Below are 12,809 nucleotides of genomic sequence, written 5' to 3'. Positions count from 1 at the left end.
CATCTTGCACCTTTTGTTTTTTGGTTTTTTGGTTTTTGGTTTTTTTTTTGTTTGTTTGTTTGTTTGGTTTGGTTTGGTTTGAGACAGTCTTACCACACACAACCATGGCTGCCCTGGAACTCTCCATGTGGAGTAGGCTGGGCTCAAATTCAAAGACATGCCTGACTCTGTCTCCCTAGTCTTAGTTTTAAGGTGGGTGACACCCCTGGCATGCCATGCCTCCTTCATTCCACATACATATACACATGGTTGAGCCCTGAGGTGCAAAGCTGTCACTGTCTTTCCTAAAGTATGTGCCCTTAGCCGAAACTGACAATGTTTTCCTGGGATTTAATTGAGCCTCTGAAGCTGTCTTCAGTTAATAATAACTATGTAATGATGGATCGTATAGGTCTCTATCAGCTGAAAAAAGCCCTTCTCTGTGCTGCTTTTCTAAGTAGCTTGTGGCCATCCCCGCTTGCTTTGTGCATCTCATTTCAACAGAGTGGCCAAGAATATCTTCTCAGGAAAAATCTAGCGTAACCCACACCTCATGCTCTCCCTTCTCTTCCCCATCCCCTTTGCTTCTGCAACAGGACGAGTCTTCAGGACTGAATTCTCCATTCCTTTGCCTTGAAAAGGGTTTAGAGGATAAAAAGATTATTTTGTGAGGTAGGGATGAAACTGTCTCTTGAAGGGAAGATAACAGCATCAGGGTTAACTAGGCAGCAAGGAGGGTATGTGATCCAGTGTTCTGACTGGCGGCAGGCATTTGCAGAAGTGACTGGCTGCTGAGACCCAGAGATAGGAGGATGCCAAAGCGGCAATCCTTGGCACTGAAGGAATTCGTGGCCCAGAGTCTGCATGGTGGGAAGGGAGACCTGCACAAGCTGCTGGCCTCTGGCCCAGAAGAAAATCAGTCACTGCTTCTCATGGTTAGGAATAGAGGGGGACCAGGTATCTTCAACTGAGTCTACTGTGATGGCTATAGATGACACCAGGGAGGCCATGGGGATGGCCATCTTTTTTCTTTTCTTTTTAAACATTTTTTTAACTTTTAATTATGTGCCTGTGTGAAGGTATGTGCATGTGAGTACAGAGACCCATGAAGACTAGGAGAGGACGTCTTATCTCCTGGAGTTGAAAGTTATGTAGTTGTGAGCCACCCTGTGTCCCAGGAACTGACCTTGGGTCCCCTGCAATAGCAGGCACATTTCCCACTGAGCCATCTTTGTAGTCCTCCCATCTCTAGAGATGTATTACTTTACATTGTGTATATAAATGTGTTGCCTGCATGTCTGTTTGTGTATCATGTGTGTGCCTGGGGCCAGCAGGGGTCAGGAGAGGGTGTCATGTCCCCTGGAACTGGAGTTACAGGCAATTGGGAGCCATAAGTAAATGTGTGTTGTACTTGAAAATTAGGAAGATGCACCACTGACTCATGACACGTGAATTTTAAATTGCTAATATATTGTAATAATTTCATTCTACATATTTGGAATTTCATCTCTTTTTTCACCCTCTTTTGAGACACTGGTTTGAAAGGAGTCAGGAGATGTGCAGAGTCTTTGAGTCAGAAGGCTGGGATGTGTGCTCCTGTCTCTGGGCAGAGTCTTTGTGACAGCCCTTGAGGCACCTTCCACAATGTGGCTTGTGAGACTCTGAAATGAGTGTTTTCCTCCTGTCACCCTGGCAGGAGGAGTGGAGAGAGAAGCAGTGAATGCAGAGTCAAAGCAGATGTGTCTGGTGTTAGTGTCTGAGCTCACTTGTCTGTGTCTTTTGGGCAGAAGGCCTCTGGCAATGGAAATCCTCCTCCGCACTGAATTCTGTAGAGTGTGGCAGTAGCAGGTTCTTAGATGCCTCCGCGTAACTCTGCAGAGGTCTGGGATCAGAGATGTGATGTGGAGAATATACCTAGCCACACCTGCTTGCTACCGCTGCTTAGTCCTCAGTGTCCATTCTGGGTGGGGCTCTATGGTCACGGTGGGAACCTTGCTCTCTTCCTTTGTAGGTGGGACCCTGATGCTTGAGCGCTGCAGCCATGAGTTTTGGTTAGTTGCTTGGAGACAGCATTGCATTCTGTTGCCTCGTATGGCTTCTCACCTGCAACCCACCTGCTCAGCCTCCTGAGCGCATCAGCATATACCACCATGCCTAACTCTGCAGTGTCTAACGCACTCACTCTGCATTGTGCTGTGTGACTCCTCTGTGAGGCTAGGGTCCAGTCTTTGGAGCAGAGCGGGCTGGTGGGAGGCTGCTGGAGAGCTGTACTGACAGTGTGGGGCAGCAGGTGCCGTCCAGATCTGGACATGAGACATGAACCCTGAACCCTGAACCCTGTAAAGGAGCATCTGCCAGAGTCTCTAGAGACATCCTGAGTGGGCAGGGAGGTAAATATGTGGGAGTTACATGGCAAAGCTGACAGTATAAAATATAAGTCGTTATACTTTTATTATATGTATTCACACACATATGTATGTATATATTTTTAAAATATATTTATGTATTTTAGGTGTATGAGTGTTTTGTCTGTGTGTGTTTATGTATACCATATGAATGACCAAGGATCTTGAGAACTAAACTTGGGTCCTCTACAAGAGCAGCAAGCAAGTCCTCTTATCTGCTGATTCACCTCTCCAGCACCTGCATGGATTGTTTGTTTGTTTTTGAGATAGGGTCTCTATATATCCCCAACTGTCCCGGAACATGATATATATAGAGCTTACTGGCTGGCCTCAAACTCAGATCTGCCTGCCTCTGACTCCCAAGTGATGTAAAGGTATGTGCCATGCCTGGCACTTTGCTAAATATTTGAAAATTTATATGATAACATACTGGGTAGGGAAGCATCCTGAGGTCTGGAAGGATAAGTAGGAATTTAATGAAAGGAAAGGAAATGTTGGCAGAAGGCCAGCCCCTCGCTGCCCCAAGCAGTGTGGTGAGTTTGTGAGACCACCTCTCATCCTTGAAAGTCTAAGACATGTTTAGAGATGACCCATGGGCCCTAGAAGGTGATGCCCAAGGCTCCAGAGAGCCTGGGACTGTTTGCTGCGACATGCCATGTGCCCATGACATGCAGGTCTTCCACCTTGCCATTGGCCTGCAGTTGGAATGAGCACTGACTGACTTTTCCTTCTCTTTCCCCAACCAAGGCCCTGAGGATTGCTGCTTAGCCATAAGCACTACACAGCGTCTTGATTTCCTGCCCCGAGTCTTTGTAGTAGAGTCTGCCTTTGTTGGAGAGACTCTTCCAGAAATCATACTTCCTTCTCCAAACCTAGGGTAGGAATCCTTGGAGAGCCAAGAGGAGGGGTCTGGACTGTTAAGAGAAACATCTAGAAGGTCCAGATACTGGCATTCCTTGTGTGGTGCTCAAGAAACTGATAGTGCTGCTCTGAGTGGACAGAGAGGGTGACAGACCCTGCAAAGCGGTCAGATCCAGGGTGGAAGGAGTCTCAAAGAATCTTCTGGTTCAGGTAAACACCAGACTGTCAGATAAGTGCAGGTCTGTTCTGGCCTGATAAATGCAGCTGTTTGAGTGCTTCCAGGATGATCCACTTCCGCCAGGCCTTGATTCCAAATAGGCGCCAGGGAACCGTGGGGCTGAGCACTATGGGAAGAGAGCACAGTCAGGCCTAGGACACACAAGTTTCATAGCATTGAGGGCTGAAGCACTAAGTAGGTAGAGGCCACCTGCCTTGTCTATTCATTCTCTCGGGAACATTGGAAAGTGCTGCTATGTGTCATCCTGTGGTGGGGAAGTGGGAAGAGAGGTCTCCTAGCCAGGGGAGCAGGATGATGAGACAGAAAGAGGCAAAGATTGCCTGTTCTTACTAGGTCTGGTATGTAAGACCCATCTTCAGACTGAGGTGGCTCTGAGGTGGAGCTGTATGAGAAAGTTGGCCCGCTTTGGTGTCTGTTCCCATATCTAACTGGATTATTAGCTCCCCCCAGTGTCCAGGAACAGTATTTCACTTCTGCCTTGACCCTCATGGCCAACAGGAAGGCTGAGGCCTGACCAGCCTGCCCTGTTAGAGCCCTACCAGGTACTTAAGGATCTCTGCAAACAAGAGCCTAGCTAGGAGCTTGCTCTGGGGCAGCGGGGCTCCTATAAACCAGCCCATGAGGTGCAGGGTCTGTCTTATGGGGCTGCTGCTCTGAAAGGTTGAGAGAGCTGTGGTGGCTGAGGGTTGCAGGTGCTTCTTTGGCCAACAGAAGTCTGTGAGAACTGTGGTGCTTCTGAGATCCCAGCAACTTAACAGACATGCCACTGTAGATTACATGACGCCGTCATAAGATACAGCCCTGCCATTGCTAGCAATGCAAGTAAACTGACCTCATTCGTGGAGGGCCTTTTACTCTGACCACCAATCTGTGTTCTTTTTTTTTTTTTAAGATTTATTTATTATATATAAGTACACATTCACTGTCTTCAGACACACCAGAAGAGGGGATCCAATCCCATTACAGATGGTTGTGAGCCACCATGTGGTTGCTGGGATTTGAATTCAGGATCTCTGGAAGAGCAGTCAGTGCTCTTAACCACTGAGCCATCTCTCCAGCCCCCAATCTGTGTTCTAAATGTAATACTTTGACTAGAGAGATTCTGTATTTCTGAGAAACTCATGCTATGCAAGTACTTGCCCAGGTATGTAAGAATTGGCATGAGTATTAACTGCTACATTGTTTGGATTGGCCAAAGAAAAAGAATACCGTAAGCCACATACCCAACAGTAGCAGGACAGCAAGCTCTGTTGAGTGTGACATACATGTAAGGAAGTGAGGCAGGCTGTGCAAGTGGCAGAGGATCCTAGGAGCTTTTGCTTAAGAGAAGCAGGCACAAAGAATGCTGTTTTTCTATCTTAAAATTAATTTGTACTGGGCCTGAGAGATGGCTCAGAAGTTAGGAGCACTTGCTGCTCTTGCACAGGACTCAGGTTTGACTGCCAGCACCCACACTGTGCAGTTCACAACTGCCTGTCACTCTGTTCCTGGATCTGCCAGTCTCCTAGCTTCCACCAGCACCTGCAGTCAGGTGGTGTACAAGCATACTCTCAGGCACACACACGAAACAAACGCTTTTAAAACGATGTGTAGTTGGTTGTTGAAGTCATCTAACACCTGTGTACTGACAATTCTGGAGTTTTGGTTTCTTTAAAACACAGAAATATTATAAGAGAGTATTTTTGTTCCAATCCCAGGTGTGGGATATGAGGCTGCTCCAAAATGACCCTAGCAGCTGACTATGGTTTGCCTTGTGCTCTAGCAGAGGCATGGTTTTACTAGCTGCAGGTGGTTTTTCTGACTGTAATGTTTGGAATTGTGGGAACTTTTCGGAGGGTCTATAAATGATAGAGTCCTAAGATGTCAGTTGGTGATTGTTGGTCATTCGGGGGATTGGTTACAGTTTGTTAATAGTCATCCTCAAGAAAAAAGCAAGAAGAAAGAAATTAGATTCAGGGATCGCTCGCTCTCTCTCGCGCTCTCTCTCTCTCTCTCTCTCTCTCTCTCTCTCTCTCTCTCCCCCTCCTTTCCTCCCTCCCTTCCTCCCTCTCTCTTCCTCTCTCCCTCCCTCCCTCCCTCTCTCTCTCCCTCTCTCTCTTCCTCTCTCCCTCCCTCTCTACTCTCCTCCCATCCTATCTAGTGATAGGGGGTGAAACTGGTGGGATAAAGAACTCACAAAGTAGCAAGACTGGCTGTACGCTTGAGATGCCTGGACAGTGTGTGGTGCAACCTTAACACTTGATGGTTTAACTTTAGCACCAACATCAGACATAGGTGAAAACTCACAAAGACAAAGAATTGGGTGTTACAGTCTACTTCAGCTGTCCAGATATGGTCTAGGTAGTGACCTTCCTCATAGAACTGCACCAAAACTTTTTTCTGTAGGTGATGGTTTAATTGCTTGTTTTGGTTTTAGTGGAATTATAGGCATATATCTGCTTAAATAACTTTATTAAATTGTATCTTTATAAGAATCCCATATTGATTTTCAAATTTGTTTGCATTAAATATTCTTTTTAAGATTGACTTGCACTAACACTTGTGAATACACAGCAGTGTGTATGTGTGTGTGCGAGTGTGTGTCTATTGTGAATGTGTATAGGTATCTGTGTGCATGTGTGTATACTTGTGTGTATATCTGTGTGTGTGTCTTTGTGTATCTGTGTGTGCATGTGTGTGTGTCTGTGTATGGGTATCTGTGTGCATGTGCATGTGTGTGCACATGTGTGTGTGTGTGTGTGTGTGTGTGTGTGTGTGTGTGGTTGCACATGCTCACAAGCCTACAGAAGTACTTGCTTCCTCTGAGGCAGAAGAGAGGGAGCTGTCACTTCACATTCTGCACACGTCTCGTTTTATGAACAAACATGTACTCCTTCTGTGACTTTCAAGAAACAGTGCAGATCCTTTCAAAGGCAGTAGAACGTGAGAAAAGCATTCCCAGCAGGCTCTGCCAGAAGTGCATATGTTTCCTAGGAGTTGAACAGAACCTGCCGAGCCATGCAGCACCGCATAGTGGAGCTCATCTCCCGAGTGTCCAATGAGGAGGTCACCGAGGAGCTGCTGCACGTCAACGATGACCTCAACAATGTCTTCCTCCGCTATGAGAGGTGGGGCAGAGTCCTGGGGTCTTTTTCCTTGAAAAGATGATTAGTATGTCAGAGGAATTTCATTCATAAACAAAGCAGGGAGAGGGAGCCTGAGAGAGCCTGGGGGTGTTAGAGGTGGGGAGTAGTCATCAGAGATGTTCGTCTGCTCTTGGATGACAGAAAAAGTGCTGCTTGTTCTCTAGAGAACAGAGCAGCAGGCAGCTGACTGCAGAACCCACCTCTGCTCTGTGTGAGCCCCAGGGAGGGCTGGGGTTTGCACCTGCTCCTATGATGATCCTTTGAATTTGAAAAGGATTGGGGGAGGGGACCCTTTACTAAAGAACAGGATTTCCTCTATTTCTAGTCTTGAAAAAAGATCATTCCCTTTGTAAATGTCAGTACTTCTGGGGTATTGAGTGAAGTAGGCTGGGTGTGAGCACTGTTTCTCTGGGGAAACACTCTTCTTCAGTTCTTCCTGCAGCCAAACTACTTAAAGTGACAAACTTTAACCCTCTTTTCCTGCCCCCAAAGCCTCCCACAGGGCAGAAGGGTTTTTGTTTGTTTGTTTGTTTGTTTTTTTGTTTTTGTTTGTTTTTTTTTAAAGAGTCTCTTCTGGACAGAGCTTTAAGTGGGTAGTGGCGAGAAGATCTCCCATCTGTACTTTGGCACTTTGTATTTGGGCACTTCCCAATTGGCCCAGGGTTGTGGCTTGCCTTGACTCTAGGCCAGCATTCTCCATTAAAAGAGCCTGACAGAAGTGTGAGCCCCTTGGAGGCTTGTGGCCACTCACTCTGCTGACTGGCAGCTTTCTGTATGTTTGTCAGAGGACAATGATCTGACATAAGTAAGAACAGAACACAGACACTGTTTGCCTGTGCTTTGGAGGCTCTCGCAGCCCAGTAGGTCCATTTAACCCTTTACTGGAGGTGTATGGCAGAACTAATATGTGGCTGACTGCTGCCCATAAGCCCACTAGTCTGCAGTTACAAAGACTTCAGAGGCACCTCTGGAGCTGTCGAAAACCACACATCTTTCTGGTTTCTTGGTTTATTATTTGTTTTAATGAGATTTTTGTTTTTTGAAGGGGTATAGAGAACAGGATATCTCTCTCTGTGTCTCTCTGTCTTTCTCTCTCTCTCTCTCTCTCTCTCTCTCTCTCTCCACACACACACACACACACACACACACACACACACACACGTGCACACACTCACACATACATATTTATGTCTCAGACCGGCCTTGAACTCTTGACCTTCCTACCCTAGTCTCTCCCAAGACGCTCAGATTACAGTTACCTACCACCATGCCCATGTGGTCTTTCTAGTTCTCTTTTACTTTTTATTTGTTTGTTTTTGTTTTAGTTTTAGTTTTCAATATACCCCCTCCTTTCACTCCTCCCCAGTCCCCACCCCGTCTCCATCAGTCCCATTCCTTCCTCCCCTGTTTCCCTTTAGAAGAGAGCAGGCCTCCCAGGGATATCAACAGAGTTTGGCATAACAAGGTACAGTGAGACTAGACACACACCCTCATACCAAGGCAAGTAGGAGAAAAAGTGTCCCAAGAGCAGGCCAGAGAGTCAGAGTTGCCCCCACTCCTACTGTTAGGAGTCCAGCTAAAACACCAAGTTAACAGCTATAACTGCATGCAGATGACCTGGCACAGACCCATGCTGGCTACATGACTGCCACTTCATTCTCTGTGTCCTATGAATCCTGCCTAGTTTATTCTATGGAACTTGTTCTGGTGTCCTGACTCTGGCTACTACAAATTTTGTTGTTGTTTTCTGTTTGTTTTGTTTTGGGGGTTTTTGTTTTGTTTTGTTTTGTTTTGTTTTGTTTTTGAGACAAGGTCTCTCTATGTAGTCCTGGCTGTCCTGGCACTAACTTTGTAGAACAGGCTGGCCCTGAACTCAGAGATCCCCTGCCTATGCCTGCTGAGTGTTGGGATTGAAGGCATGCGCCACCTTGCCTAGCCTATAAAAACAAAAAAATAAACAAATAGATAAATAAATAAGGACACAGTCTCTGAGCTGCCATGGTTCACTTAGCTCTGCCCACCTTTCCGAGTCAAGCCTTTCTTCTTTCCTGTCTTTTTCTCTCAGAATGCCGGCCAGAGCCCAAGCCTGCTTCCTCTGGTAAACTGGTGTTTTCCACTCTTATCTGTGGCATCCTCTTTGCCACACAACTCTTTGCTCTCTTAAGCCCCACCTGGGCATCTACAGTAAACCCTCTAAAACTCAAACCAAATGAGCTCCACAGTGTACACCTAGTCACACTGCTCCTTCCGGTCCCTTGTCTCAGGTGCTGACCACCTACTAGGGCTGGCAGCATGGAGCAGTGCCTCTCTGGTCTCTGGTTTCCCAGGCTGTGGCTGGAGGGAGGTGGTTGGCTTCCCTTCGCCTGTGTCATTTGGAACTTTTAAATATAATGCAGAACAGAATCTATTGTCCTCTGTGGACACTCCACAGCTTCCACCAGCTGTAAGGCTGACTTCTGGCAGAGGGGCTGTTTTTCTTCAGTTGCTCTCAGCTAAGCTCCCTTTGTAGCCATCTGCTGCCTGGGTGTGAAGGAGAGTGTCCCTGGCAGGTCCCCTCCATCTTGCCTTCCTGGCAACCCTTAGGTAGGTGGCACAAAATATCTTATGGTTTCTGGCAAGGCCTTTCTCCAGGTTCTCCCTTCTCTTCCTGAGGTTGGGCTGGGAGTATTTTTAACCACAAGCTGATTCCCCCCAAGCAAACGTCTGTGGAGTAGAGGGAGCTCTGCATTTACCCTCACCAAGGACCAGGTGGAGACCTGGTGACCCAGCACACCCTCAGAGAGTGGAGGAGCATTGGGGCCAGATGTGCGAAGAGATGGCTAGGGATGGTGGCCTCCTCCTAGAACCAGCTAATAAATTCCCTGTTCCTGATGCCAGCTCAGGGTGCTTATGGGAGAGACAATAGAGCTAAACCTCTAAGACAGGAGCCCCATGTCAAGGAAAACATGACACATTGAACATGTGAGGTCCCCACCACTAACAGTACTGGCCAGTCTCCTGCCTCTGCTGGACCCCAGTGTTCTCAGGACTATGAGCACAGCCCTTTGTGTCTCACTCACATCATTCTTGTGTCTGCTCTCCTTCCTGTTAGGTTCGAGAGGTACCGGTCTGGCCGATCCGTTCAGAATGCCAGCAATGGAGTAAGTGTTCTTTGGAGCTCAGTTGTCTTCTGAGGTGGGCACCTACCCATATACACATTATAGCTTATCGAGCTTGGCCTACTCAGGCCTCACTTCTGGTTTTCTAACTGGGACCAAATACAAATACTTGGGTAACCACAGAGCAAGCTCTGTTTGAAAGGAAGCTGGAGAGCTAGCAGGCATCCTGATGGGAAAGGCAGAAGGAAGACAGTCTACAGTCATTAGTGAGGCAGCATTCTAGTGACTCAATATTCCTTCTGTGAGAAGGGAAGAGAGGAGGGCAGGGTATGGGGCTCACTGCTAACCTGAGTCCACCATGTACCCTTCAGGTAGGTATGGAGACCTATCCTCCATTGGCTGGACAGCTTTGATGCCCTTCCTTGTGAGTGCATGCAGATCTGTATGGGGTTGCTGGAGCTTAACCCAAGGGCTGACCTCACCTTCATGTCCTGACAGGTACTAAGTGAAGTTACTGAAGACAACTTAATAGACCTGGGCCCAGGCTCTCCCGCTGTGGTGAGCCCCATGGTGGGAAGCACGGCACCCCCATCTTCTCTCTCCTCCCAACTCGCAGGCTTGGGTGAGTATTAAAATGGAGGAAATGACCTCTTTCTTCCCTCCCTCCTTCCTTCCCTCCCTTGATATCTTTCTCTTTGTTGGGAGGTCAGAAAGGGCCTTTGGAATGGTCCACGTGGAGGCGTGCTCCAGAGTCCTAGCCAACTGTACCACCTTCATTTTATAACCTCCTTCCTGAAATTTGAGGTTTAAGTCTTTGTTGGGAAGTAGAGGTTTTTGAAAGAAGTTCTGACGATGTGGAAATTGTTTCCTTTTCAAAAGATGAGTAACTAACATGTTTTATCTGGAGAGTTCTTTGAGCTTGAAATGATTTGCTTTTCACTGCTAACTAGGCTAAAGGTGGCAAGTATCTTATCTCACTGGCTGCTCACAACGTAGGTATGAAGGGCACCTACAACCACATTGTCCTAGTTTCATTTCTGTAACTGTAATAATTAATCTGACAGAAAAAGCAGCTTAGGGGACATTTATTTGGTTTACAATTCCAAGTTGCAGTCACTTGAAGCAGCTCGTCACACCCACAATTAAGAGCAGAGAGAATGTATGTATGTTATCTGTTCTCAGCCCCCACCTCTGTATTTTACAGTCCAGAACCGGAACCCAGGCAGTCTTGCTGTTCACAGTGGATGGGTCCTCCCACTTTTGTTAATGCATCAAAGCAAAGCCCCCAAAATGTGCCCACATCCCAACCTAGTTTAGAGAGTCCCTCATTGAGAGTTTCTTCTCGGATGATTCTAGATTATATGAAGTTGACAATTAAAGCTAACTGTTATACATCAATCCCTAAAAGATGAATCTGAGATGGATTGGCAATGTCTGCACAGGGCTAGGAAACAGAAAATGGTAGTATGATATATTTGCCTACCTCAAACTGTACCATCAACCTAAAGTGTTCTATTGTATGAAGTTTAGGAGACACTCCTCAATTTTCGACAATGAGAATGTGTGAGTGACTCAGTATGTTTCATTTATACCAAATTATATAAAATTAAATTCTAATATTGGTGAAACTAATAGCCATGACCTTCAAAATTCTTCCTCTACTATGATTTTATGTTTTCTTTTTCCTAATAATTCTATATTCAGTTCACTACAATTGGATTAATCTTTTATTCAGTGGCCTGTCAGTTGTTACAATTCTGGTGTTTCAGTTTTCTCTGTAGTCATATATCTAAGGTAGAGTAGATGTCTGTCCCTCAATTTATCTAGCTGATGACATATATGTGTGTGTGTGTGTGTGTGTGTGTGTGTGTGTGACATATATATATATATATACATATATGTATGTATGTATAGCTTTAAATTTAAATTATAATGATTTGTTTATTTATTATATATGTGTGTGTGAGATAGAGAGATAGAGAGAGAGAAGAGAGAGAGTGTTTGTATATGTACACATGTGAAGGTAAAAGAACACCTTGTGGGAATTGGTTCTTTTCTTCTACCATGTAGGTTTTAAGGATTACGTGTAGAACATTGGTGGCAAGTCCTTTTACTTGCTGAGCCATCTCACTGGCCCTATATTGGCATGGCCTTTTGAAAAGCCTGCCTGGAACTTAATATGTAGCCCAGGCTGGTCTTGAATTCACAGCAAGTCTCCTGTCTCAGCCTCTCGAGTGCCGGGAGTTCAAGTGTAAGCCACGGCATTTAATACCTAAAGTTCAAAGTGTATCTGCTGCTTCTCCATTTGATGCTTTACCTTAGTGTTCAGCTCTCCTCTCCCTCTTCAGCCACGCCTTTCATGCCCTCTCAAGGCTAACACTTCCAATGTCTGGCTTTCCAAACCTGGTGTCTGTCCACCTTTTTCCCCTTGTCCTGCAGCACACCTCCACAAATCTTGAAGGACCCATTTGAGCCTCTCCTAACATGTGAAGCCAAACACTGCAGGGTTTGGTCCTCCTAACTGCTCAGTTATGCATGAGCTCCTGAGGCCCAAGGCCATGTTGATTTGACCTGATGTATTAGTGCTCTGGCTCTGAGTACCTCGGTTGTAGCTTCCAAGTTAAAGGAGTGGCCCAGACCCTTAGACTTTGTGTCTGAGTGGACTGGTGGGGCACGTGAGGAAGCTGCAGGCATGCTCACCCTACTCCCTGCTCTCACCGCCAGCAGTCTCTGTCCAGGATACCTCTCTCCCTCCTTGAACAGTTTCAGATTCAGGCCAAAGCCTGTTTCCCACCTTGCTTGCCCTGGTTCTTGTGTATGTTGTACTGGGAACGCTGAGGACACCTTCTTACCCACAGTGTCGTAACCCATGAAGACTATCATCCTGACTTTTGGGGCCACTCCATCAAAAACTTGTATTTTGGGGCTAATAAGGTAATGGCACAGTAGATAAAGATACTTGGCATGCAAGTCTCATTACCTAAGTTGCATGCATACAGACGTAGACAGTCAGAGACAGACAAACAGACAATGGTAATGATACAATAATAAACCGTTTTTACCAGCCTTTTATACAACCCATATTTGTTGTCATCTACTTCTT

The 12,809-nt window shown here is 46.2% G+C and overlaps 1 protein-coding gene across 7 annotated transcripts in view; it reads left to right on the top strand.

Annotated features, from left to right (window-relative positions):
* Tom1l2 (target of myb1 like 2 membrane trafficking protein) overlaps window positions 1-12,809 on the top strand; it is a 121,981-nt gene that overhangs the window by 93,776 nt on the left and 15,396 nt on the right. For all 7 annotated transcript variants that reach the window (XM_006246508.5, XM_006246506.5, NM_001399549.1 and 4 more), the window contains 3 exons: window positions 6,457-6,590; window positions 9,700-9,748; window positions 10,205-10,328. In XM_006246508.5, the coding sequence (XP_006246570.1) occupies window positions 6,457-6,590; window positions 9,700-9,748; window positions 10,205-10,328 (307 nt within the window). The remainder of the gene's footprint in view (window positions 1-6,456; window positions 6,591-9,699; window positions 9,749-10,204; window positions 10,329-12,809) is intronic.

This window comes from Rattus norvegicus, chromosome 10 (genome assembly GCF_036323735.1).
Source record: "Rattus norvegicus strain BN/NHsdMcwi chromosome 10, GRCr8, whole genome shotgun sequence".
NCBI lineage: Eukaryota > Metazoa > Chordata > Mammalia > Rodentia > Muridae > Rattus > Rattus norvegicus.
Note: the sequence above shows the minus strand (reverse complement) of the source record. Positions and strands in the feature narration are given on the sequence as shown.